General features: G+C 37.6%; 5 protein-coding genes across 11 annotated transcripts in view; 2 read left to right on the plus strand and 3 right to left on the minus strand.

Moving 5' to 3' along the window:
* LOC106175814 (signal transducer and activator of transcription 5B) overlaps nucleotides 1-2,769 on the plus strand; it is a 38,248-nt gene extending 35,479 nt beyond the window's left edge. For all 4 annotated transcript variants that reach the window (XM_087016946.1, XM_087016949.1, XM_087016948.1 and 1 more), the window contains exon 21: nucleotides 1,092-2,769. In XM_087016946.1, coding sequence (XP_086873072.1) covers nucleotides 1,092-1,227 — 136 coding nt within the window. In that variant the 3' untranslated portion in view covers nucleotides 1,228-2,769. The remainder of the gene's footprint in view (nucleotides 1-1,091) is intronic.
* A 1,834-nt stretch (nucleotides 2,770-4,603) lies between these two features.
* Nucleotides 4,604-8,831, plus strand: LOC106175806 (uncharacterized). Its single transcript, XM_087016776.1, has 6 exons — nucleotides 4,604-4,815; nucleotides 5,600-5,675; nucleotides 6,006-6,116; nucleotides 6,551-6,721; nucleotides 7,141-7,221; nucleotides 7,561-8,831. Exons 1-6 carry the CDS (start codon nucleotides 4,765-4,767, stop codon nucleotides 8,415-8,417), a joined length of 1,347 nt encoding a protein of 448 aa, XP_086872902.1. The 5' UTR covers nucleotides 4,604-4,764; the 3' UTR covers nucleotides 8,418-8,831.
* On the minus strand, nucleotides 8,437-11,682 carry LOC106175793 (uncharacterized). The gene is made up of 2 exons (XM_013557940.2): nucleotides 11,496-11,682; nucleotides 8,437-10,321 (listed from the first exon to the last, which is right to left on the minus strand). The coding sequence occupies exon 2, from the start codon at nucleotides 10,312-10,314 to the stop codon at nucleotides 9,211-9,213; it is 1,104 nt and encodes a 367-aa protein (XP_013413394.1). The 5' UTR covers nucleotides 10,315-10,321; nucleotides 11,496-11,682; the 3' UTR covers nucleotides 8,437-9,210.
* A 1,781-nt stretch (nucleotides 11,683-13,463) lies between these two features.
* On the minus strand, nucleotides 13,464-16,900 carry LOC147760668 (uncharacterized). Its single transcript, XM_087016779.1, has 2 exons — nucleotides 16,694-16,900; nucleotides 13,464-15,520 (listed from the first exon to the last, which is right to left on the minus strand). Exon 2 carries the CDS (start codon nucleotides 15,511-15,513, stop codon nucleotides 14,425-14,427), a length of 1,089 nt encoding a protein of 362 aa, XP_086872905.1. The 5' UTR covers nucleotides 15,514-15,520; nucleotides 16,694-16,900; the 3' UTR covers nucleotides 13,464-14,424.
* A 6,091-nt stretch (nucleotides 16,901-22,991) lies between these two features.
* The window catches only part of LOC106175805 (WD repeat, SAM and U-box domain-containing protein 1-like), a 32,051-nt gene continuing 29,045 nt past the window's right edge, over nucleotides 22,992-25,997 (minus strand). For all 4 annotated transcript variants that reach the window (XM_087016782.1, XM_087016783.1, XM_087016781.1 and 1 more), the window contains exons 12-13: nucleotides 25,498-25,569; nucleotides 22,992-25,167 (exon numbers count right to left, since the gene is read on the minus strand). In XM_087016782.1, coding sequence (XP_086872908.1) covers nucleotides 25,010-25,167; nucleotides 25,498-25,569 — 230 coding nt within the window. In that variant the 3' untranslated portion in view covers nucleotides 22,992-25,009. The remainder of the gene's footprint in view (nucleotides 25,168-25,497; nucleotides 25,570-25,997) is intronic.

Here is a 25,997-nt window from a genome sequence, read left to right on the forward strand (position 1 = left end):
ATCCCAACCGTTTTTGATCACAGATACCTAGGGTTCACTCCCAATGAAATTTCTGTTCTACATAGATTGATCCAAATCCTCGGGGACTCATGCTGAATGCAAACAGATTAACATGCCTCAACTTGTATCCATTGTACTCATATAATCATCAGCTCTTCTGTATTCTACTCAAATCCGGGAGGAGATGTGTTTAACTATTAATCTGTTGCGATCAGCAAAAGTCCCAGCGGCGTTGGATCAATCTGTGTGGAGCATTGGCAGCAAGCCCCTAGATGGCAAGGCTTTGTGTTATAAAAATGAATGTGCACACAGTTACAAAAGCTTTGCAGTGTTTGAATGAAAAAAAAGACCAGTTTAATAAAAAAAAAAAAAAAAAAACTGCTGAATATGCTTCATTATGCCACAGCATATTGTGCTATAAGTACATATACCATGCATGTGCAACATGAAACATTTATAGAGGTATTTTGTCCTTACCCCTGTACATTGTACCAAAGTGCCTTTGATTTTCTTTACTCATAAGAATGTACAGCTTCCATTATGATATTTTACAAACTGAAGTATACCTAACATACATTTTTTTCCCTTTACTGCGCTTTGCCAATTTCCCATTATGTTTGCCTGTATCTGTATTGTCTGGGATGTCCGTATGACTAGTATATGATATTTGAGTACAGTTTGCTGTTACTGTATTTATTACTTGCTCATTTGACTGTACGTGCATGTTGTAAAGTTATTCATTCAAGGATGTGCCGATGCATGCATGGCTGATAGTGTTTGAACATGCGCAGGGGGGGGAAGTGTTGGTGCCAAAGATGCCATGGAAAATGATTCTACAATACTTAAAAAATTGTCTCTAATGACATATCTCAACTTTTTCATTTATTTATAAAAACTGTATACAGATGTGGTTTTCAACCCATTTAGAATGTTTTGTTGTTCAGATAATAATATATTACCATCTTCCCCTCCCACCTAAAAAAAAAATAAATAAATAAATAAATAATAAACTAAAAAGAGAGAAAGAAAGAGAGAAAAGGTTCTTTGTATGTTCTTGATTTAACTAAATTTCTGATGATTTCTCCTGTTAGGAGTGCCCTGGAGCTGGATGACGGTGCCATGGATGGCGGGATGGAAGACATGATGTTTAATGTCATGGACTACAACCCGGATGACATAGACCAAATTAATGTGAATGAATTACTGTATCCAGCCGGAGGAAGCTAAAAGAGGCACTGAGTGGCAATAACAATAACTGTACTACAGAGTAACATTGCAGTTGCCATAGCTGTAACACTTTCATATTGCAGCTACAGTAACATAAATGCAGCAGTTACAACACTGTTGCTGAAGCTATAGATTGATTATTGCAGCGTAGGTTATAGTGATTTGTGGCTTTAGATTTAGTAGTGATGTTGCTGTAGATGGTTGTATTGATACTGATTATTGTTACTGAAGCTGCAACTGATGTCAAAAGCAATGTTACTGAATGGAAGAAAGGATGAGTCTCTGCAATGCCATAACGTTTGGTCAGTAAAAACTATAGGAAAGAGTAAAAAATTTTGGTATATTACATATATATCATTTATTTTCAGAGTTAATATAATTTTTGCTTAGCATTTATATAAACCATCAATAGTTGCCTTGATGATGTATCATTGGTGTAATTAAGAATTATCACTTTAAGATCAAGGTGAAATTAGTAATATAAGCAGCATGTTAAATTGCCCAAATTGAGGTTTTGCATGTAATAATAATTATAATATTTAGCTGTTGTCAGTGTCTGTTTAATGCTAGGATATCACAGCTATGAATACCACTTCTAGTAGACAAAATCTAGGGAGAAAAGCATTTATTTATGTACTAACAATATTCTTGTGCCAGAAAAAGTGTTTTATGCTTAAAGTGCCCTTTAAATTAAAGCTCTGTGAAATCTGGAATTGTTTCAGATTCATTTTTTAAGCTTCTTGGTAAAAAGAAGATTATGTATTTTTGTTGTAAATGGTGTTATTAAAGTAAAGTAATTTTTTATAAAGTGTTTATTAAACAATTGCTTTTACATTTTGGTATCCTGCCGGGTATGACGGATATGCTTATATTGTATATGTAGCAGTATTACCAAATGTCTAAGACATGTTTTATTTATTTTTGTACATAATAACTACTACCATAAAGCTCTGCAATCAAATATAAGTAATTATCAAAATAGATTTATTATGGCAATGAAGTGATTCATATAAGAAATAAGAAGCTTTAATTATAAACGCTTTGAACTTTTGGATGAGAAAATATTCTCACTCAGAGCAGCTTGCTAATTGCCATTTTTCAAGAGGTTTCAGCACAGACATTCAGATACAATTTATCATGCACATGTATAGTACTACATGTTGATACTTTGGTATGCTTTACAAGCATTTGTTAAGTTATGAATTTGTGAAGTTGGAAAATCCATCTGTGCAAAAATTCGGGCGAAAAGTAATAAATGACGCTAAAATGTTTCTGAAGGACAGCATGAATTTTCATGAAATCAATAGCAGAACTTTTTTTTCTGTAAATCTCTAAAAGCAGAGAATAAATGAATAATAGCCCTTTGAAATTGCAGCAGTTGAGATTAATCGCTGTCGACTTCAGAGTTGAGTTTTCTGCACACCTATTGCAATTGGTCATTTAGCTCGTCCAGTGATGTCGGTAAGGTACACTACCAGTTATACAGGCGTTGACTAAATAATAAATTGTTTTATAAGTCAAATATATTATCATTGAAGCGTGTTTCATATTTATTTTTATCAAAGATACAATTGAATACACATACGATACTCGTGCGTACCTCTTCACGCTATGTGTGACAGGTCCCTGCCCTAATAGCCTATACAAACGGAAACCCTTAAAATACAGTCAAAAAGTCGTTTTTATCAGAGTCCTTCGTATTTGCCTGTTATTACGTACACTAAGCGAATATTACCGAATATCATTTTCGCAGGACAACGCGAAGCAAAGTAAATAAAAACAACCAAACCGTAAACGCCGGCATATAAAATATGTTCACTCAGTAATGTGCATGTCCAATTATTTGTGCTGGAGATGTGTGGGTGGGTGGGTGGGGGGAGACACGCATTCACTTCCCCCTTTCTAAAAGTCACTGTTTCATTTCTTCTGTTTCCACTTTTTAGTAAATCATGCGAAGCAAACCCTCAGCCCCCCCCCCCACCCCAGCATGGGGTTCGGGGCCCCAAAAGTTTTTTTAAAATATTTTTGGTAGATATGAGGATGAACGGTGCCATCTGGTACAGTTTAGAACTTTAATTCAGCTAGTCAAAGTTCTAATTTCTAGAGGAGAGTATTTGTGTTTTTTTTTTTTTTCAGAAATCTTCTTTTCTTTTTTTTTTTTTTCAGAAATCGAAAGAGTTGGGATCAGGACCACCCCCCCCCCCCCCCGCCCCCCCTTCAAATCCGCCACTGCGTATACCGTGTGGCGTCTGTGTGGAGGCAGGCAGTGGTCGTGGCCTGAATGAGCCTCCGTAGTGTGAATGATATTGTTAATCTTAAACTTTTGCCAAATTTTGAAAATCGTAAGCCCGTAGGCCGTAGCATCATCGCAGATGGCAGTGCACAGTTCCCGCGCCGGCATAGCTCGGTGGACTCGCGGTAATCGAAATGATGGTTGAACCTGTTCTTGGTCACTTTGTCTTCCATCTTTAGAGGTTGATGAAGGCATAACGACAGTAATGATGCTCAAAACTCATTGTTATTCATTGTAATTAAATTTGAAATCGTGCTCCTCCTTCTTCTGCCCACCTGGACGAAAAATCCGTAACGATCTTCACGGAAGCTGCAAGGACGACAAATACACAGAGGCTAAAATGACCCCGCACGAACACTTTTCAACTGAAAAAAAAAAAAAAAGAAAAACGATTTTTCCTACCTGACCTCGAGGTCATGTCGTAAAACTGACACGGCACCCGCACCGTATCTGTACTAGCTGGCCTTAGCCAACAGACATTTACGGTGTCAAAAAATCGCGTAGAAAATCGTATACATTTCATCCTACGGCGCCCTCAGGGCAAATGTAATTTAGGCTATAGCTTTTTAGTTCTTTGTTTGTATTGTTTAATTGCCTGTTTTAGTGATGGAAAATAAAAACTGGCGTGAGGCATGCTGTGTTAGCGCTACAAAATGTACCAAATGCACGTGGGAAAATGAATATCCTACATACATTTCGCATGGCACTAGCAGTAAAGCACCCTGTGTGTCAGAGCTCTCTGGCAACTCAACTTTTTATCATCAGACTCCCTCTGCCGCTTCCACATGTACCAGTAAAAGAGCGCATTCAGAGCAAGCTGATTCCCGGACTACCAGATCCAGATCAGATATGGCCGACCCACTTGAAATCGTGCCGCATAATTGTCTTGTACAAACTGAATAGATTCACCGCGGGGATTCCGCGGTAAGCTCCCAAGTGGGCCCTCCATATTTAGTCCGCGGATCAACTTAATTGGGTTGTGAATGCGTCCTTACAGGACCTCTGAAACTCAGGGTGAACAAAATTCGCTGTAACAATACTGTAATTCAACACAGCTGTTGGAGAACGCAAATATTTACCCATTTTCCAAATAGCAAAATACCAACGGGTTTCTTGAAAACATCCACATGCAGGGTCTGCATTTCCAGTGTAAAAGGTTGTATAAGATCAATCCGTGAAGTTCTGTTCAGGGCTGTAAGAGGCTAATCTGTTTAGCCAGTGTTTTGAGCTCCTCTGATGTGAAGATGGACCTGGTTGTATCTTTTACGCTATTTATGCCTATGGTTTTTATTATGGTGAGTGATTTTTTAAATGTTTTCATTTAACACTCTCTCTCTCTCTCTCTCTCTCTCTCTCTCTCTCTCTCTCTCTCTCTCTCTCTCTCTCTCTCGTTGGCTCTATCCTCTACCAGGGCGGCAGATAGGCAAATAGGCAAATCTTCCACCAGCCCCAGTCAGAGGAATGACTATATTTAGCCAAAGACATTATCTGAGAATGTCTAGTGAAAAATCAATCTGTGGCCCTGGTAGAGGGTACGTTCTCTCTCTCTCTCTCTCTCTCTCTCTTTCTCTGTTAAATAGAAAGGCATTTGAAGCACCGGTGCATCAGAATTAAAAGATATCTCATCCTGTGAAAATGAAAGGAGGTATAGTATGACAAGGCGGGTTTAGTGACTGCTAAGCAATCTTTAAAACCCTGCTTCAAAAACTCTTATATTGAATGGGATTTCTTTTAAGTATATGTATGCACTTGTTGGCATAGGAACATGTAGTCATACGAACATGTAGGGAAGATGTATATGCAACCTTCGATTAAGAAAGTTGTAATAGCATCTATTTCAACTGTGCCAACAAAAATAAATAAATAAATGAATAGATGAATTAATAGATGACTTAATAAACAAATTACATGATGGTAATGTCTGAATTTGACTTATTTAATTAAATGAGCACAACAGTAGTCCTTACAGAAGTAAACTAAAAAATCAAAATGTTAATGGCAAACGACCTTCTGTATCTTCGTTAAAGAGTTGTAATACCGACAAAATGAAAAATGCTTTATCTTTTATGTATCTTTCAGTTGATGTCACCATCAGACGCCTTAATCTTGGATAAAATATCACAGTTAATCGCAAAAATCCTGGGACCTCCAGCAGGTATGACAATTGCGCTGCAAAAATAATAGATCTAATAAAAGGTTAAAAAACTGATTTATGAGAGGTATGACAATAACAACAATTTTTTTTTTGAGACTGACATAGCTTTCAACGGGAAGTTTGATGACAAAAGAGACTTTGAAAGGGATGAAAAATAGTGTAAAGTGTTGCAATCTGTGCTACATGTTGGGAGCTTCCACTTCGATTAAGTACACACATTCTTTGCGACCTGAGTAATAAAACACGTTACAGAGAAGCGTGGTAGACCGGCCTCTGTTTCTTCCTTTGCAACATTTGCAGTTCCTCCTCATGGCTTCTGTCTTATTTCAGTGGACAACAGCTGCGCCAGTCGCCCTTGTCTAAACGGGGCAACGTGCGTGGACACGAAGCCCAACTACCTATGTTTATGTGCTAATAAGTTTGATGGCAGACACTGCGAATGTAAGAAATTAAACATTTCATTGAATAATTTATTTATATAATAGTCGTTTTGATGTTTTGTTAACTTATCGGTGTATAAAAACTAAAAAGAACAACGATCAACTTGGTGTAGGGGGTGGCATAGCGGGGGCATGTGGCATTTTCTTAGCTTGGGTAGCTCTCTCCCCTCTAAAATATGATAAAATAATTAAATGATAAAATTTTTTACGAAAAATCAAGCATTTTTTCCATTTATTTTCTGTTAATCTGACAGATATGCGGCATGAATTGAGCGAATAAAACTGACCTAATACAAGTAGACTAATTTTCGGACTAAAAATATTTTGTGAAACAAACCCCAAGATAACAATCATTAAAATGAAATTCCTCCCTAAACGCTTACAATAAGTCACATTCCATGTCTTGCTGCGTAATCCATAGTAATGTTATTACAGATAGACAATGGAGGGCAAAATTTACCAATTTAGGCGCCGAAGGACGCACTGGGCCTAAGGACCTCGGACACCACTACACTGGGCAGGACCACGACGGACTGGTCACTCTACGTGACGGTATCCAGTACTTTTCAGTCCCTCACAGTGGACAATACATGATACAGGCTGCCGGTAGGAAACATGGATTTTACTATATTTTATAATAGCAGCTTTTTGACTTACTGCATCTCTATATTGAGCAATGTTTTTTTTTTCGAAGAAAAAGAAAAATTATTAATAACCTAATGGAAGGCTAATGTTGGTACTCATTTCCAAGTTTTGGATACTTTACCGATTCCTCATAATCTGTCACGCTAAATGGTATTCAAGAATGAACCTCTATGTAGGATTAGTACCGTCTTTGGTAAAAATGCATGCGTTCATTTTCACTTTTGATTTTTGAAAAATTACAACATTTTTTTTCAAGGAGAAAAAAGTGTTTATGCATTCAAAGTTATAATCTAATGTAGAAGGCATATGAAGTGTTTTGGTCTATTAATAAAATGATAAAATACACTTAAATGAAAACCAATGTATTTCCCGTTCTTCAGGAGCAGCAGGAGGCACAGACAGGCATAGTAAAGTACGTAGTCACGGCGCATTCGTTCAGGGCACATTTAACCTGACAAAAGGTACGGCGAAATATGAACAGCTTTTATAAGCGAAAAAAAGAGAGTTACTCCTTTATTCACATTTGAATATGATCCTTATTAGCGCAGCGCGAAGGAAAATGTCACGTCTTTCTCGATCGTTTTGGCACCCAGGGAGAGCAGAATGCTTGCATCTGACTATTCGTTTTGAAGTTGTACCTAATTTACAGAATTGTTACTTATTTTTCTACACTTAGTACCTGTTGCAAAATTAATGACATTTTGTCTCTCTGTATTCATAAATGTATATTTATCATATTATATTATTATCATTTATTTGTTTGTAATACGCATTCTTTTATTTATTATTTTTTTCGACAGGAACTATACTGAAAATCCTCATTGGTCAAATGGGCGGCTTTAATGAATACGGATTTAACAGTGGTGGCGGCGGTGGGACATTTGTAGCTACAGAGGACAACGAACCTTTGATAGTGGCTGGTGGTGGAGGGGGGAGGAATAACTTAATGCAGCGACTACCGGCCTGCGATGGGACTGTCGAAATAAAGAGCGCCATTGGTAAAGACAGCCGCGACAAATCGTGGATGAAGCAAGTCAGTTTTGGCGGCGGAGGTGGCGGTTTCTACCTAGACGGCGCTGGTTCTGGGAGTCGCGAGCGGTTCGGGAAGGCTGAAGGCGGACGGTCGTTTCTGAATAACGGAACGGGAGGTAGTGGAGGTTATCATACAACGGATGGAGGGTTTGGGGGAGGGGGTGGATCCACTGGCTTTAGTGGAAGCGGTGGGAGTGGTGGCGGGGGTGGGTACGAAGGTGGAACAAACCGAGGGGATTGGGATCAGTGGTCATTGTGCGTTGCAGGGGGGAGTTCGTTTAACAACGGGACGGAGCGCAACGGAACCAGCGGCGCCAACAGCGGTCACGGCTACGCTGTCATTACTCTCTTAGGCAAAGGAATCGTATTGACCAAACGACCGAAGGACAAAGACGAAGGTTTGTCCGCCGAAGGGAACAGTACGACGGTTTCACGGTCCCAGTTTCAGAAACTGCGCAATGAATTCGACGGCCTAATCAAAGTTGTCGGTCGTTTGCAAGGCAAACTAAACCGTATGGAGAAAAAACACAACATACTCAAGGAAAAATTCAACAAATATGTTCATAGCAATGACAAGAAGAGAAAGAAGACAAACATTCCATCAAGAAAGGACCCTTCCACATAGGAAAAAAAGACAAAGTGAGTCACGTCAGTCACACAAACATTTTGTGTTTATTCCGTATTTTTTAATGTACCAATTATATATATGTGTGACAAGGGTGCTGAGCTTTCTTATGCACCTATTTGATGGGTCTCTCCGAGGCACACTGCGATCGGCACAAGTCGGACCATAAATCAGCTCAGCAACTGTAAGATACTGTTAGACATCATGTACTGCTCGACCAGATCACACGTGACTGCCCCTCGACCGATCGGTGAGCGTCAAAATTGGTGAACATGTAAAAATAATCTGTTATTTTAATATACCTTAATATTCACACCGTATGGTATGTTGTTGATAAACCCTATTATAACAGTAGAGATAAGTTCAACCGTCTTCTCCTCATTTATGTTATCAGGAAAGATAAGTTCAACCGTCTTCTCTTCATTTATGTTATCTTTCCAATTGCATAAAACAACGTCAGCGCTAGAAATATATTATATATATTTATATAAATATATTTATAGAAATATTTTAAGCATTTTCTCATCTATCACCGATATGTAAACGTGTGCAGAACTAAGAACAGAGTATTGACCTGTTTTCGAGCTCTATAAAGTCAACAACTGGGTCTTCTTCACAAGATTGTAACAATTATCATATCATCCATGGATATAATATTAAAATTATCCTCGACTTCTGTTTTATAACTGTCCAGCTTTTTTTTCAATATATGTACTGAACACTTCAGGAATCTCGTGAATCTAATTATTATCAACTGTACAGTCTTCTTGTAGACAACAAAGAAGACGGGGAGTTAGTGCAAGGGGAAAACATCCGGAAAGAAATTGGGTTCATCCTTCTCACTCCCATACAGGATATTCCTTACTTTCGGTAAATTTCTCCAACGCAGAATCTTTTGAATACCCGGATGGGACTTATTGAATGCAGTGGTTATAAACTTTGTAGAAACCCTGTATTCCATACTGTGTTTTCTGTTGGCTTTTCCTGGGATGTCAAAATATATAGCCTGTCTCTTAAAAGTCTGAAGCAAGCTGATCCTCTTCCGGTCAGTGGTTTTAACCATGTTCTTCTTGTGAAACCACGTTCTGAAATAATCACGCGGTATACGGAAATCGTTGGAATCGGTGTAGGCTCCCTTCAACTTATTCTGCCAGTGAGTTCTTGGATTATTTGCGTACACCGCGTTGCAAAGTACACGATTTGAATTATAAAACATCGCAGATATGTGTATGACAAACCACTGAGAAAACCACCATGATGTGTGATCTAAATCGGTGATGTATGGCAACATGAAGGAAATCGTATGGCGGTGGAACCCGTTGAAAATAGCATCGAAATTATATTTCACTCCCACTGGGGCTGGAGCATCATGGATGTTAAACATATATCTTGGAAACCCAACTGCCGGTTGAAAATCAAGTAAAAACAGTTCAAATCGATCAAAAGGGTTGCGTGGTAAATCTTTTCTCCACCAGCGTTTCGTATCATTCTCATTAGTTAGAAACAAATCATCGTCCAGAAATAGGTAGTACAAGTAGCCACCGTCATTCCTTTTAGATGCACGGTCAATTGCTTCCAAGAGCAGCCGGTTACGACCTTCTGTGAGAGTGCTGTTTGGAAAGTAGATGTCGCCTGTTTTGTCTCTGTACGTCAGCCATATTATTTCTCTGTTCGGCGATGCGTTTAGACCGGGAATAGGGTGTCTTGATGCTCCTTGGACGAGGTAGACAAACTGCGGTAGTTCTTTCTGTGGTAGTACTGTCCTTTCTGGGGGTCTGTCTTTACTTTTGTTAACTGACGTCACTGTGACCCCCGAAATTTCCATATTCAGTATCCTTATGAGTATCACAGAAACAACAGCAAACAAAGCTATGTGTATGAATTTCTTCATCTCCATCTGTGTTCTGATTAAAAGAAAAAGAAAAAGAGGAAACATAATCAAATATAACAATTCCAGGGTTTCTGTGAATGTAATATGGGACTGTATGGTAACCAGCATCGATCGCTTTTTAAATAACAAAATAATGAGGTACAATTTCACATGTTATAGAAATAAAAAAAATACAAAAAAAAAAAAAAAAAAAAAAATGCTATTCTTTCAATGAAAACGTCTCCAAACTTGGGTCCCCTATGTAATACTCTCACACACCGTGGCGAATATAAGTTATCATAATATATTTTTAATAGGATCAAACTTAAAAATAATTGTCAATTAGAAAAATGAGTTCAATGGTACATATATGAGCCATTCACACTCATGCAATTTCAATATATTATTACACGTGTTCAGTAAATAATTTATCCGGTTGATATGCAAATTACGTCAGATTCTATGACAATTACCCAACCTTATCTCCTCTTATCACAGCTAAGTCGTGGTGCTGAGTGTATAGCTCAACGCACAGGGTTAACTTTGATGTTTAAAGGCAAATATTGTGCGCCATGTCCTTGTCGCAAAAAAGCACTGTCGGTCCATACTTGTCATTTTCAACTTTGATGTATGTTCACTAGTTTGAGAGCAATTACATAAAAAAGCCTATGCCAGACCATATCATATTTTTTCACGGAGACACCGTACTAGTAGGACCGTAAAGATAAATTTCTAATCATTACCGTAAGAAGTAAAGTGAATATATTTAATGGAACTGTATATACAACCACGGCTGCAGAAAAAAAGTCACCGAAGAAACTCTAAGAAATAAGAAATGAATCGGGTACACTTTTGAATTTGAACTCTATTTTAGACCCACAAGTGCCATTTGCAACTTCTCTCGTGGTAGTGCACAAGCCAATTTTATAGGACTGCACTTGGTAATGTTTGGTGTTGTCATGTAATATGATATACAGCAATATGGTGATGGTAAATACTGTGACGTTGGATGCAATATTCTTATTAAAGTCAGTTGCCTCAAAGGGTAAAGGTATATGCTATCACAGAAAGTACCTGTAACTATTCTTTAGTTAACTGCGTATCAATAATACTGCTGTTGCTAATTATTCTGATAAATTCATATATAAGGCAAAACACAACTGGCCACGAGTGGGTGCAAACTAACACCCTATTACAGCTGTACTAACCTGGTTTTTAACAGTACGTTTTGTCCTGCGTCCGTCCAGTGGCTCTCTTCTAGTACTGTGCACTGACAAGTTACAGTAAAATGCAGTCAAGATATGAATCTATTCATCGCAAAATCTTTGGCCATACGAAATGATACATGTATGCAAATTATCAAAATTATCATGATGGTCTGACCAACAACTTTGGTAATTTCAGGTTATACGAACAAAATGATATAGTACAGGCCCGTAGCCAGCAGTTTGAAAAGGTGGGGGGGGGGGGTCTTTTCTGAAAAATGGACCTTTTACCCTGAAAAATTCGTTACCCAGTGGGGACCTTTTACCGGCAAAAAAAAGGGGGGGGGATTCCTACAAACCTGCCGCCCACCCTGGCTACGGACACGTACATGTAGTAGGCCTACTACTTTGCAGCCCCGTATTATATACGTGTGCCTGTGTACCTGTACATGTATATTCTGGGAAGGGGGGGGGGGGGTCAGTCTATTATTTGACATACATTAAACGGGCGGATGGAGGCCGTCTTCTGGGTCTCCTCGAAGACGATCAGAATTTTTCAAGTTTTACATTGATGGAAGACGGTCAAAAACTTTCAGGATTTTATAGTACCTTTATTTCGCCAGTACTATAAATGAAGAACATACATCGATAATTTTGTTGATGATCTTGTTACTTTGACTGCGACAGCATTTCATCTTTTGCTTATACCCCCTTTACACTGGACGGCGTCCTTTCTGCGTCCTTTCTGCGACCATGAAATTTGGCATCGCTGTGGTCTTAATAAGGAGGCACAAGCACTGATTTTGTATCAGAATGAATGCTCAATGATCGGCCAGTTGTCGGCCGTAAAGTATTATAATTTTTCAACTCTCAAATGGGGCCGTACTGCTGGACGCAGAAAGGACGCCGTTCAGTGTAAAGGGGGCTTTACTAACTTCGGTGACAATAAATGTCATGGGACTATGGTCGCCTCGAGTTGTTTAGATCTTATCAAAATCTTGAAGCATGCGCATCCGGAGGCATTACTTTCATGAAACCCAACCCCACTCAGAATCATCGCTATCACACCGTATACAAGAGCGGTGTCGCGCCTGATACTTGGAAGCGCGTACTGAAGTACACCTTGAAAACGGTTAGTGTGGTCCGATCTACCGGTGAATTCAAGATCATTCGGTGCCGAGTCTGGTAGTTGGGTAGGCCTGTTTCTAGGAGACCAGAATCGTTTTCGCGGAAGGAAACAAGAGTGGATGGGGGAAGAGGTGACCGGAGATGAACGTCTGCCGCAACCAGGTGACCTCTACCGTGAAAGCCGGTTGTGTGTAATTTGGGGGTGGGGACGGATGGGGAGGGGGGCGGCCCCTGTGGGGTCCTCCTTTGTTATTTGTGATTAAAATTCTGATTTTTCAAAATTTCAACATGGCAACGATCTTGTGAGTATGCTTTCCTCTTATAATATGCATCTTATTTTGCTTTATGTTAATAAATTTTGGAAAATGTAAGATTAAACACACAAAAATTATCAGGAACGGGTACACTTAACTTCACAGAGTTGGGAAAGTACGTTAAGATCCTGAATCGGCTGTTAAGCAGAGATGACATGAAATCGTCTCTCGTGCAAACGCTTACCGCTTAGAATATGCATCGTATTTTGCTTAATATGCATGAAATTGTAAATAAAACACATACAAAAATTATCAGGGAAGAGTATACATAACTTCACAGAGATGCGAAATTTAATCGGCGGATAAACAGCGATAACATGAAGTCGTTTTTCATGAATTACACACTAAAAAGTAGGGACCGGATATAGTTAATTTAATTCGTCTCATTTAATTTTCATGTGACCGGGTTATTACGTCATCAGTGGAAATCTCCACTATTTACACTATGTCCTGCTTGGCCGAATCTAAATGGGGAAACGAGCTAGCTGTGGTTTTGCTGTCGTGCGAGTCTGAAGGAAACGAAACAGGATTGGGTTACAACATCTGTGATTACACACTCACAGGACAGGATTTATTTACACATTGTTGTTTTATAAAAAAATAGAGTGCAAGTCAGGTATTTACATCCCTAAATAAGACGATTTGTAGGCCTACAGTTCACGGGTATGGGAGATAATACTTTGTACTGCAGTTGAGGAAACGATGGTACAACAACCTGATTCTGGCCCCATCAAAATTTGCGACAAGAAGCAATTTTTCTCTCTGGTTGATGTGCCGTAAAAAATCCCTGATATGACCAAAAACATGGCATTACCATTCTGGGAGTTTCTTTTCCATAATGTACAGCTGCAAAACAGACTGTTATATCTATCAGATATAAGTGCTGTTTGAGTGTTATTTTCGGTTAAGATTTAAAGCGTTTCAATGTTTGGAAACACCAAATTGTTTGTTATAATAAGATAAATTCATCCCCTTTCATGTGAAAGCACCCCATTGTAATCCAACAGAAAGGAATATTTTTAAAGACTTTCAAAGATGATAACCCGTTGCTGTTATCTGGTATCATGGACGTGCAGGAGATACATATGTTCAAGATATTTGTATTTCATACTTAAATTGCACAGTGCACGATTCACACTTATAGAATATAGAATAAAACTGGGAATTTAAACATTTTCCCTATATCACCTATGTAAACAGTTGAGCACAAAGCAGAAACCTGTTTTCGAGCTCTCAATTCACCAACTGCCTCTTTTTTTTTACAAGATTTTAATGGTATAAATTTCATTCATGGATATTATAGTAAAATATCCCCGACTTTCGTTTTTGATCTGTCTAGCTAGGAGAGGCACTTTCGTTTTTGATCTGTCTAGCTAGGAGAGGCACTATTCTCTTCAATTTTTGAACTGACCATCACAATCAGTAAAAAATAATGTTAATCTGATTATTAACTGTACTGTCTCTACGTAGAAGGCGAAGAACATAGGGAATTAGTGCAAGGGGAAAACATCCGGAAAGAAGTCAGCTTCATTCTTCTCACTTCCATAGAGAATATTCCTTACTTTTGGTAAACTTCTCCAATGCAGAATCCTTTGAATACCTGGATGGGACGTATTGAATGCAGTGGTGATGAACTCTGTGGAAACTCTGTATTCCATATTGAGTTTTTTGCTGGCTTTCCCCGGAATGTCCAAATACATAGCCTGTCTTTTAAAGGTCCGAAGCAAGTTTATGTTTGCCCCGTCGATGGTTTTAACTTTGTTGTTCTTGTCGAACCACGTTCGAAAATAATCACGCGGTATGCGGAAATCGTTAGAATAGGTGTAAGCTCCCTTCAACTTATTCGCCTGGTGATTTCTTGGGTTATTTGCGTACACCGCATTGCAAAGCACACGATTTGAATTATAAAACATTGCAGAGATGTGAATGACAAACCACTGTGAAAACCACCATGATGTGTGATCTAAATCGGTGATGTATGGCAACATGAAGGAAATTGTGTGGCGGTGGAACCCGTTGAAAATAGCATCGAAATTATATTTCACCCCCAATGGGGCTGGAGCCTCATGGATGTTAAACATATATCTTGTAAACCCAACTGCCGGTTGAAAATCAAGTAAAAACAGTTCAAATCGATCAAATGGGTTGCTTGGTAAATCTTTTCTCCACCAGCGTTTCGTATTATTCTCATTTCTTAGCAACAAATCATCGTCCAGAAAGAGGTAGTACAAGTAGCCACCGTCATTCCTCTTAGATGCACGTTCAATTGCTTCCCAAAACAGCCGGTTACGACCTTCTGTGAGAGTGCTGTTCGGAAAGTAGATGTCGCCTGATTTGTTTCTGTACGTCAGCCATATTATTTCTCTATTCGGTGTGGCCTTGAGACCGGGAATAGGGTGTCTGAATGCGCCTTGGACGAGATAGACAAACTGCGGTTGTTGCGTTCTTTTTGGGGAATTATCTTTTCCTTTGCTAATTGATATCACTGAGACCCACGTAAGCGCCATATATAATATCCCTATGAGTGTCACAGAGACAACAGCATACAAAGCCACACGTATGTATTTCTTCATCGCCATCTGAGTTCTGATAAAATATAAATAAATAGATAAAAATAAAATAAAAATAAAAAAGAGAAAACATAATCAAATATATAAATTTTGGGAATATAAAATGGGACTGTGTGCTAACCAGCAAAACAACGAGGCACATTTCACATATTACAATAAATAAATAAATAAATAAATAAATAAATAAATGAATAAATAAATAAATGAATAAATAAATAAATAATGATATATTTCTAGTAGGATCAAACTTTTAAAATATTGTCATTTAAAATATTAGATAAATGTGTTCAAGAGTACATATATGACACTTTTATATTTATGCAAGTTCAATGTTTTATTACATGTGTTCAGTAAAATAATTTATTCGGTTGAGATGCAAATTACATCAGATTCTTTGACAATTACCCAAAATTACCCAACCTTATCTCCCCATGTCACAGCTAAGTGCTGGTGATGGATGTAGCTTAACACACAGGGATCGTTTTGATGTTTAAAGGAAAATATTGTGAACTATGTCCTTGTCGCAAAAAAAAAAAAAAAAAAAAAAAAAAAAATGCAAGTACTGTCGTTTTATACTTGTCATTTTCATCTTTGGCGTATGCATAGTAATTTGAAGGAAAGTTGGGCAATTAGAACAAAAAGCCTATGACAGACCGACTCATATTTTTTTCACCGACACTGTACTAGTAGGACTGTAACGATATATTTTTCATCATTGTCGTAACAAGTAAAGTGAATAGCATTAATGGGTCTGAACATAAAACCATCACTGCAGAAAAAGTTCATCAAAGGAAAAAAATAATTAAATTGTGTACACTTGTAAATTTGAACTGTATCTAAGACCCACAAGTGCCATTTGCAACTCCTCTCGTGGTAGTGCACAAGCCAATTTTGTAGGACTGCATTTCGTAACGTTTAGTGTTGTCACTTTGATATACAGCAAGATGGTGATGGTAGGCCTAAATGCCGTGACATTGGGTGCAATATTCTCATTAAAGTAAATTATCTCAAAGAGTAAAGATATATGCTGCCACAAAAAGTAGGCCTACCTGTAACTATTCTTTGGTCAAATACGTATCAATAATACTGATGTTGCTAATCATTCTGATAAATTCACATATACTGCTCAATACAACTGGCCACCAGTGGGCGCAAACTACTGGTAACTCCCTATTACAGCTATACTAACCTGTATCACTTCCGGTGGCTTTCTTCTAGGAGGCTGTCTTCTGGGTCTCCCGGAAAACGGTCAGAATTTACATCGATGGGCACCTGATTTTTTCTATCGGTCGAATTTTTTTTAGGATTTCGTTGATGATCTTGTTGCTTTGCCTGTGACGGTATCCCGTGACTTTCTTACTTACTTCGGTGACAGCTGATGTCATGAGACTAAAGTCGCCTCGAGTGGTTTAGATCATATCAAAATCTTGAAGCATGCGCATCCGGAGATATTACTTTCGTGAAATAAAACGTGGTTGAGGAAAAAAGGAAAAAGGGCGATAACACGTGAGAAGAAATAAAAGATGGGGTACAGCCCTAATAAAATAGTTCGTAATCCTAATTCGTAATACGAATTTAAGTGTTGTGTGCTTTGGATAACTATTTATTTGTCTCTGTAGGATATTTCAGCCGAAATATTTATTATTTGAAACCCAAGCACTGAGTCTTTACATGTTTTGTGCCTGTCTTTCTAAGTAGGTGGTATTTGTTTACAACACCTTCGCTTCCTTCCCTCTGCTGTCTCCCTTTGTTGTTTGGAATACAAATTATAATTTAATTGAATTAAAAAAAGGATTCTGAATCTTATATATATTAGTTGGGAATATATTATGATCGTGTGTGAGATGAGAGTGGGGTGGGAAGGGTGAACCCCCCTTGAGGTCCTTCTTTTTTTTTTTTGGGGGGGGGATAAAATTGAATTGAATTGAATTGAAAAAAAAAACGACTCTGACACTTAGTTGGAAATATTTGATGATCGTGTGTGATTTGACGGTAGGATGGGCAGCCCATGGGGCCCGCCTTTGTTGTTTGTGATAAAAGTTCAATTTCAATAAATTTTCTAAAAATTATTCTGACACTTTGTTGGTAATATCTTATTATTGTGTGTGAGTGGGGTGGGGGGTGGGGGATTGGCTGGGGGGGGGGAGACCCCCTTAGGTTCCCCCTTTTTTGTTTCGGATACAAATTTTTTCAAGCAACTACGTGTAGAAACTAGTTTCGTTTTAAAAAAGGGACGGAAGAGTCAACCTGCGATTTGCGTCTACTGCTACCAGGAAACCTTCGCCGTGGAAGCCGGGCAGGGTTTGTCAGTCTCTTCTCGCCATGCGACGAGACTGAGTCGACCGTATTTTTTTTTTTTTTTAATTCACGAAAATTAATACAGGACATTTACAACACAATAAGAGACAAATACACCTTCCACACACCATTCACACACTACAAACAAAGTTTTTACAAATGTTGATTAAAAATACATGTAGAATTTTTTTTGAATAAAATAATCTTAGTAGGCCTAGGCTACGACAAATGTTCTTTTCTATTTATATCAATATTTTTTCTATACTGTCCCTTCATTGTTTACCCAGTTAATAAGTTACTAGAATCGTTCGTTTGTCTGTGTCTGTGGAGTGGGGGGGAGGGGGCACGGTGGGAAGGGGAACAGGGTTGGCCTCAAAGGTGTATTAGATTTTGGGAGAATGAGTTAAGCCACTGGGGGTCCTCGATTTCATTTTGGTGGATAAAATTCATTTTAATTAATTTTTAAAAAAAAACATGATGGCATGCAGAAGCTAATGTCGTTTTTTGGAAAAAGAACCAAGGTTCTGACGTTTAACATGATTTTGACACATAGAATCAAGTGTTTTATAAGACCAAAGGTCTGGTTGTTCTTTGTACACATGACATCTAAATAAATCAATATTGATTGATTGATTGATACTAGGCTAAGTTTCATGCTTTTATCAACTTTTGCACAATTCTGGGAAAAAATTTGAACCAATCGTGCTCACAAGATAGGAGACATGTTAAAATTTTGATGCCCATGTCCCGTTGTGGTTACCAAGTATCGTGGGCGTGCAGATATATTTATCTGCCAATGTGTTCATCTTTTGGAGCATTTGCTCTCTGTTTTGATTGAGTATAATGGTGTTGTGAAACTTATGACCTAGGACCATATGATTCGGTTTCTGTAAGCTGGAGGCACAAGCTTGTGTACGTTGTTTTACCAGTGGATATTCAAAATTGTATGGTACAGGGACATTTACAAAGCAGTCGGTACGTTAAGGATAGGTTGAGTCAGGAACGGAGAAAAATAAAAAAAGGAAAAACACGCTCTATTCTTTTGAATATACCTTTATAGTCATACACCATGGTACATTGTTGATAAACACTTTTATAACAGTAAATTAAAGGTAAGTTCAAGCGTCTACCCTTCATTTCTAAAATCTTTCAAATAATGCTTGAAATAACGTCAAAGCAGGAGATCTTTATATATACATGTTTATCATATTTAAATTAAACAATGCACGTTTCAAACTTATATAGAGAAAAAATAGAAATTTTATGAATTTCCCCATATCGGCTATTTATACTTGTGCAAAACCGCTGAGACAAGAGCATAAACCTATTTTTAGTCGCGCTCTAAATTGATCCAACTGCATCTTCTTTACCAGTGGCAGATTTGGGGGGGGGGGGGGGGGGGGGGGGAGGGGGTGTCAGGGGGTTCTGACCCCCTCGACTTCTGAAAAAAAAAATCACACCAATGGTCCCCTCTTGAAATTAGAATTTTGACTAGCTGAATCATAGTTCTAAACCGTACCAAATGCCCCCGTTAGCCCTCTAAAATACTAAAATTATACGGGGGCCCAAACACCACGACAAGGGAGGGATAGGTGTCGGCCTTGTATTCGCCGACCACTCCCCTCCTTTCAAATTATGCTGGATACCCCCTGTTTACGAGTGTGTAACAATTTTATCCATGGATGTTAAAATCAAATTGCCGTCGACTTCCATTTAATAATACTCCAGAAGGCGTTTTTTGTGCTAACCCGGACATCAGAAAATCCTTAATCCAGCAGTACTGTACTGTCTCTTTATGGAAGACGAAGGAAACGGGGAGTCAGCGCAAAGGGAAAACATCCGGGAAAAAATCAGGTTCATTCTTCTCACTTCCATAGAGAATATTCCTTACTTTTGGTAAACTTCTGCAGAATCTTTTGAATACCTGGATGGGACTTATTAAATGCAGTGGTGATAAACTTTGTAGAAACCCTGTATTCCATACTGTGTTTTCTGCTGGCATTTCCCGGAATGTCCAAATACATTGCCTGTCTTTTAAAGGTCCGAAGCAAGTTAATATTTTCCCCGTCGGTGGTTTTAACTATGTTGTTCTTGTCGAACCACGTTCTGAAATAATCACGCCATATACGGAAATCGCCAAACTCGGCGTAATGTCCCTTGGAGTTATAAGAACGATATGATCTCGAGTTATTTGCGTACACCGCATTGCAACACCCTGAGCTTCAGAGCTAACTTGACACTAACCTTTTCACTGTAGCCTATTCTCCATCGTGTCAAGTAACCTCTGACGAAAATAGTTTGACCTAGTTTATATAAGCCAATCGAATCCATGTTTCAAAATTTTTCACCAAAGTTTGGTGAAAACGCTGATTGGTTGATCGTCAATCGGCAATCCTCGGCTGATTCCGCAAGCTCCATACTAACAACATAGTTATTGTCGAGTGCGGAGACATCCGAGTAGTTCCGAGTGCATAACCGTACACAAAGAAAGCATGGAATATATCGGAATTGAAACCAGAACAGTTTGATGCCCTGCATCATTATCTACTGAGGGATGATGTATTTTGCGTGCTGCCCACAGGTTACGGCAAGTCCCTGATATTTAGCCTTATCTTTGATTGGTCCGGATTTGAACAAAGCGCGCTTTGACTCGTTCGCGTTCATTGGCTAGATCGTTCAATGAGTCATTGAGTGCGGGCTTTAAATTTGATTGGCGGGCGGCGGGGGCAATCGAATGTGGTCAGAGGTTACTTGACACGATGGAGATAGGCTACAGTGAAAAGGTTAGTGTCAAGTTAGCTCTGAAGCTCAGGGTGCATTGCAAAGGACACGGTGTGAATTATAAAACATCGCAGAGATGTGAATGACAAACCACTGCGAAAACCACCATGAATTGTGATCTAAATCGGTGATGTATGGCAACATGAAGGAAATTGTGTGGCGGTGGAACCCGTTGAAAATAGCATCGAAGTTGTATCTCACCCCCACGGGGACTGGAGCATCATTGATATTTAACGTATGTTTTGCAAACCCAACTGTCGGTAGGAAATCGTGTAAAAACAGTTCAAATCGATCAAATGGGTTGCGTGGTAATTTTTTTCTCCACCATCGTTTTGTATCATTCTCATTAGTAAGCACCAAATCATCGTCCAGAAATAGGTAGTACAAGTAGCCACCGTCCTTCCTCATAGATGCACGGTCAATTGCTTCCCAAAGCAGCCGGTTACGACCTTCGGTGTGAGTGCTATTCGGAAAGTAAATGTCGCCTGTTTTGTCTCTGTAAGTCAGCCAAATCATTTCTCTATTCGGGGAAACGTTAAGGCCGGGAATAGGGTGTCTTGATGCGCCTTGGATGAGATAAACAAATTGCGGTTGTTCTGTCCTTTCTTGGGAACTATCTTTTCCTTTGCTAATATATATATCACTGATACCCCCGTAAGAGCCTTATTTAGTATCCCTATGAGTATCACAGAGACAACAGCAAACAATGCCATGAGTATGCATTTCTTCATTGCCATCCGAGTTCTGAACAAAAAAAGGGAAAAAATAATCAAATATACAAAGTTGGGGACCCTTGGAGATAAATTGTGACTGTATATATGCTAACCGGCATTGCTTTTTCAATAACAATGAGGCAAGTTTTACATATTACCTGGGATACCCTAACATACAGTGAAGGAGATTGGTTATTATAATATATGTACATTAGGATCAAACTTTAAAAAAGTATTTTCAACTAAATATAATTATTATAATGTCTTAAAGAGTACATATATAATACTTTTACACTTGTGCAAGATCAAGGTATTCTAACATGTATTTAGTGAAATTATTTTACTCAGTTGAGATGAAATGTACATTAGATTCTATGGTGATTAACCAACCTTTTCTCCTAATGTCACGGCAAGGTTCTAGTGCTGGTTGTAGCTCGACACACAATGATCGTTTTGATGTTTTAATTGCTATGTTTATCATCTAACTGTATAACCTGGTTGCGTGCGTAGCAGCTATAAATCACTTTCAAGTTTGTTCTCATGGGGATGTTACATAACTATGCACAATGAGTCCTAGGATCATCTGAGTGGTTATAATTATGGGTAAATTTGATGAAAACCTAGACGGCTCTTTTCATGATCAAGAAAACATGATACCATTATATTAAAGCTTGTTTTTCAAGCGCAATACGTTTTAAGGAAAAATATAGTAATTAAGCCATGCCCTAGTTAAAAAAAAATAAATAAAAATATAAAATTGTACATGCAGTTATTTGAGGGAAAGGTTAGGCAATAATAACAAAAAGCCTATGACAGACCAGATCATATTTTTTCAAAGACCCTGTAGGCCTACTAGAGCCATTGGTTCCCTTCGGAGGGGCCCGTTGGTTCCGTAGAGGTAGCTCCTAATGGCTCCTACTGGCCACTCCTTGCTTTTGTCACAGCCAGATTATAGTGCACGTTTGCGGTGTACAGTTTATTATATGAAATTTCTGCATACAATGTGAGACGACCTTGGCACAGCAGATGATGCCGTCAAACGAGATTTGGATTAGAGCAAGAATTAACGAGACGGACGGTTAGAATATGCAACTTCTCTCGTGGTCGAGCACATGCCAATTTTTATAGGACTGCATTTCGTAAAACTTGGTGTTGTCATGTACTATGATATACATCAACGTGATGGTGATGGTAAATACTGTGACGTTGCGAGCAATATTCTTATTTAGGGGGTCACATGTACATACACATTATCTGTATTTTTCAATAGACAATCCCGCATTGGTTCCTTTTTCTAGTTATCTCACTGTGTTTCACAGTCATGGGATTCATTCTTGTTCGTTTGAGGAACATAAGTCACAAGGTTACACATTTCTTGAGTTAAAGGTGAAAGGTGCGTGCTCACTCCGAGGCAGATGCAGGAAATGGCTAAGTGTACAACGTAGTACTCATTATATGTACTGACACACTGTGTCTGTAAATAAATAATAATTATGTAAAAAAAATTACGCTCATGGTCATGAGTCATATGAGGCATTTTGTTCCTTTTTTTGCTTGCTCTTTTATCCCAGGATGATTATTCAACAAAGCTTTCCTTGTGATGAGAATAATTTGTGAAATGATGACACTTAATACCGATTTAATTTAACGTTTTTATTGAGACTCATGCAAATAAAAGATAAATAAATAAATAAAAACCTTTTTCTCCATTTAACTATAGGAAAGGTTTGAAATCTCCAGTTTCTGAGTATAGAATGCATTTATAATTCCTGCAATGTCATATTTAATTAACAATATTAGAAATCTACTAGAACACTTGTCTCATCTGAGATAGAAATAATAATAATAATAATAATAAAAACTATGACTTCATTTCAAGTATCCTTGTAAAATTAATAACGTAACAGCATAAATAACAATAGAAGTATTACTTGCAGGTTAAAATGCACATCTGATTTCAAGATTTCCAAAAAAAAAAAAAAAAAAAAAAAAACCATTGGTATTATAGTGTATTGAATGCCTGCACTAGTACGTTAGTTCTCATTAATGTAACGTACATGTATTTTTAATTACACATGTTCGGTCACAATCCAATTAATAATAATAATAATAATAATAATAATAATAATAATAATAATAAATATATCCTTTTTAAGACTGCACTTCACATTTGTTCCAGCACTGTGTACAATGTCAAGATTAAAACTGAACTTTTACAAAATCAAATGTAAATTTAAGAACAAGACATCACAGTTCAAAAAGTTCATCTGACATTTTACTCTCCTTATTTGGCCATGCAGATATATATCTAGAGCATCTCATTTTCCCCTTGATGATCTATCATAATCACTGTGTTGATCTTGTATAAGAAATAAATAAATGACATTCAAAAAAGTATCTGTAAAGATCAATTATGATAGATAGTTGATATTTATTGAAAGGGCACATTTTTTCTATCATAGTTGATCTTTACAGATATATTTTCAATGTAATTTATTTGTTTTTCTTGATCACACTTTAAAACTAGTTTCCTTGATCGCACTTGAAAACTAAGTGCTTACTATAAGAGCAAAATTTGGCAAAACTGCAATTTTGCCTTGACTATCACTCATACAGCACATTTAACAACAATTAACCAAGCAAGATGAAAAGTAGGAAAAAACATGAGATTATGCATTGTTGACTTTTTTGGTCCAATGGGATAAAAAACATGCTGATTCACAAAGAAGAAAAAAATATGGAATAAACATCATCATATTATAGAGAAAGGAAATGCACAGCTAATGATGTTACACCTGAAAATTGCAATCTTTTTACAAACACATTCAATTTTGTATTGTAAAAAAAAAAAAAAAAAAAATTGCCAACAGATGGAGATGAAGCAATGAAATTAGGAGAAAATATAAATAACTGTGTCTTTGCTTATTTGGTCACACTTCCATTTCATTACAGTATGATAGTAGAATTCCCAACTAAAAACCCATCCAGCAGGTTGAAAAAAAGGCTGAAGGACATAGCCTTACTTTTGATATAATGTCTTGATAGGGCACTTAACATGCACCTGTGTCTCTTTGCTTCAACATATATATATCTAATAGTCAGCCCCGACTAGTAATAGATTGAAAAAGTATATCATTTTAATCAACATTTCAATGATACATACTAGTTACAACAGACTAGTGCTAGATTGTAAAAGAGTATAATATTGTTTTAATCTAAATTTCAATGATACGTATTAATAAATACTAGTTACAACGGGAGTATGTATCAGTGGGACTTTTAAGCGGTTGTGCCTCAATATAAATAATTACCCTCTTGTACTCGGAATGTGACAAACAATGGGTGATGAGTACTTGTAATTGATTTTTCCTACAATTGGCACTTCAATTTACAATTTTAGAATGATTTAATACTTGGACTGCAGAGAAAATACAAGCGAGCATGTAAGCAAATACATAAGTTCAATTATTCCACTGTTCAAAGTGCCAGCTGTGGGATGAGCATATCCCCATCATTCATAATCACTATCTGCGGTTAAGTGCTGACAATATATTCTCTGAACTTTAACAATGGTCTCAACACCCATGCACCAGTGGAAATAACCTCCACAAACACTTGTCTCTGGGACTACAGTTACTGTTACAGTATATATAAATTTGAACTTGTTAACTAGTAATAAAAGACCACCAGCATTCCAGTGAACAACCTTATTCTTATGTTTTCCTTTCTTGGAGGTATCTTTGTATTAACATCTTCATGTTTCGGTTCGGGAGGAGTGTCATGTTGGGTAATGTGGCATTGGTCATAGGACTGGAGGTTTTCCCACTGTTCACCCAGGCAGTGATTGCACTGCGCTCGTACGTGTAGCCATCTGAAAAAGAAAAGAGTCAATTTTCCTGAAGAATTAAAGTTTAGTATGTTTTCAGGCATCAACATAGTAAATAAACTGTTGCTGAACTGCACTCGGTGGTGCAGCCATCTGGATTAAAAAAGTAACAAAATAAAGAAATTTAGTATTTTTTTTTCTTTCAAATAAATAATCAATGTCTGAAGCAAGCTGTTTGTATACAGCAACTCAGTTTATAAACTGTTATTTGCACTTCATCCTTTACTGCTGTAGAGCTACTGGAATAAAAACACAAACACGTCAATTTATTATCAAACTTATCATCTATTTATTAATGTATTTATTATTTTATACCTGAAGCCATGACTGGTTCTTTCATAACCTCCCTGGTGATGGGACAGAGATACTCGTCTGGTACATCACTCTCTGCAAAGAACATAAGAGAACAAAAATTCATCTTCTATTCCAAATGAGAGGGAGTATTTGTGAGGGACCATCTCAAATATTCTAGATGACAGGAAGTTAATAGTGCAATATGAACTGTGCAACAAAAAGTACACAAACATGAAATAAAAAATTAACCAAGCGAGATTTAGTTCCAGCTTGTCATTTTCAAAATTTTTATTTTCATTGTTACAGAATACAGGTGTGATGATAAAATAAAGATGCTTTACAGGGGTCTTTGAAAATAGTTTTCAAAATGTTGACATTGGAAAGACTTGTTACCCTGCATGCATGAAAGTGTGAAAGATAATTAAAATAAATGCACAGACCTAACAAACTAAGATCACACAACTGCTTTATCTAACACCATTCTCTTCTTAATATCTTACTGAGCCCGAATATGTAATAGT

Source organism: Lingula anatina, chromosome 7 (genome assembly GCF_051362555.1).
Source record: "Lingula anatina isolate TDL-2025a chromosome 7, LinAna3.0, whole genome shotgun sequence".
Classification (NCBI taxonomy): Eukaryota; Metazoa; Brachiopoda; class Lingulata; order Lingulida; family Lingulidae; genus Lingula; species Lingula anatina.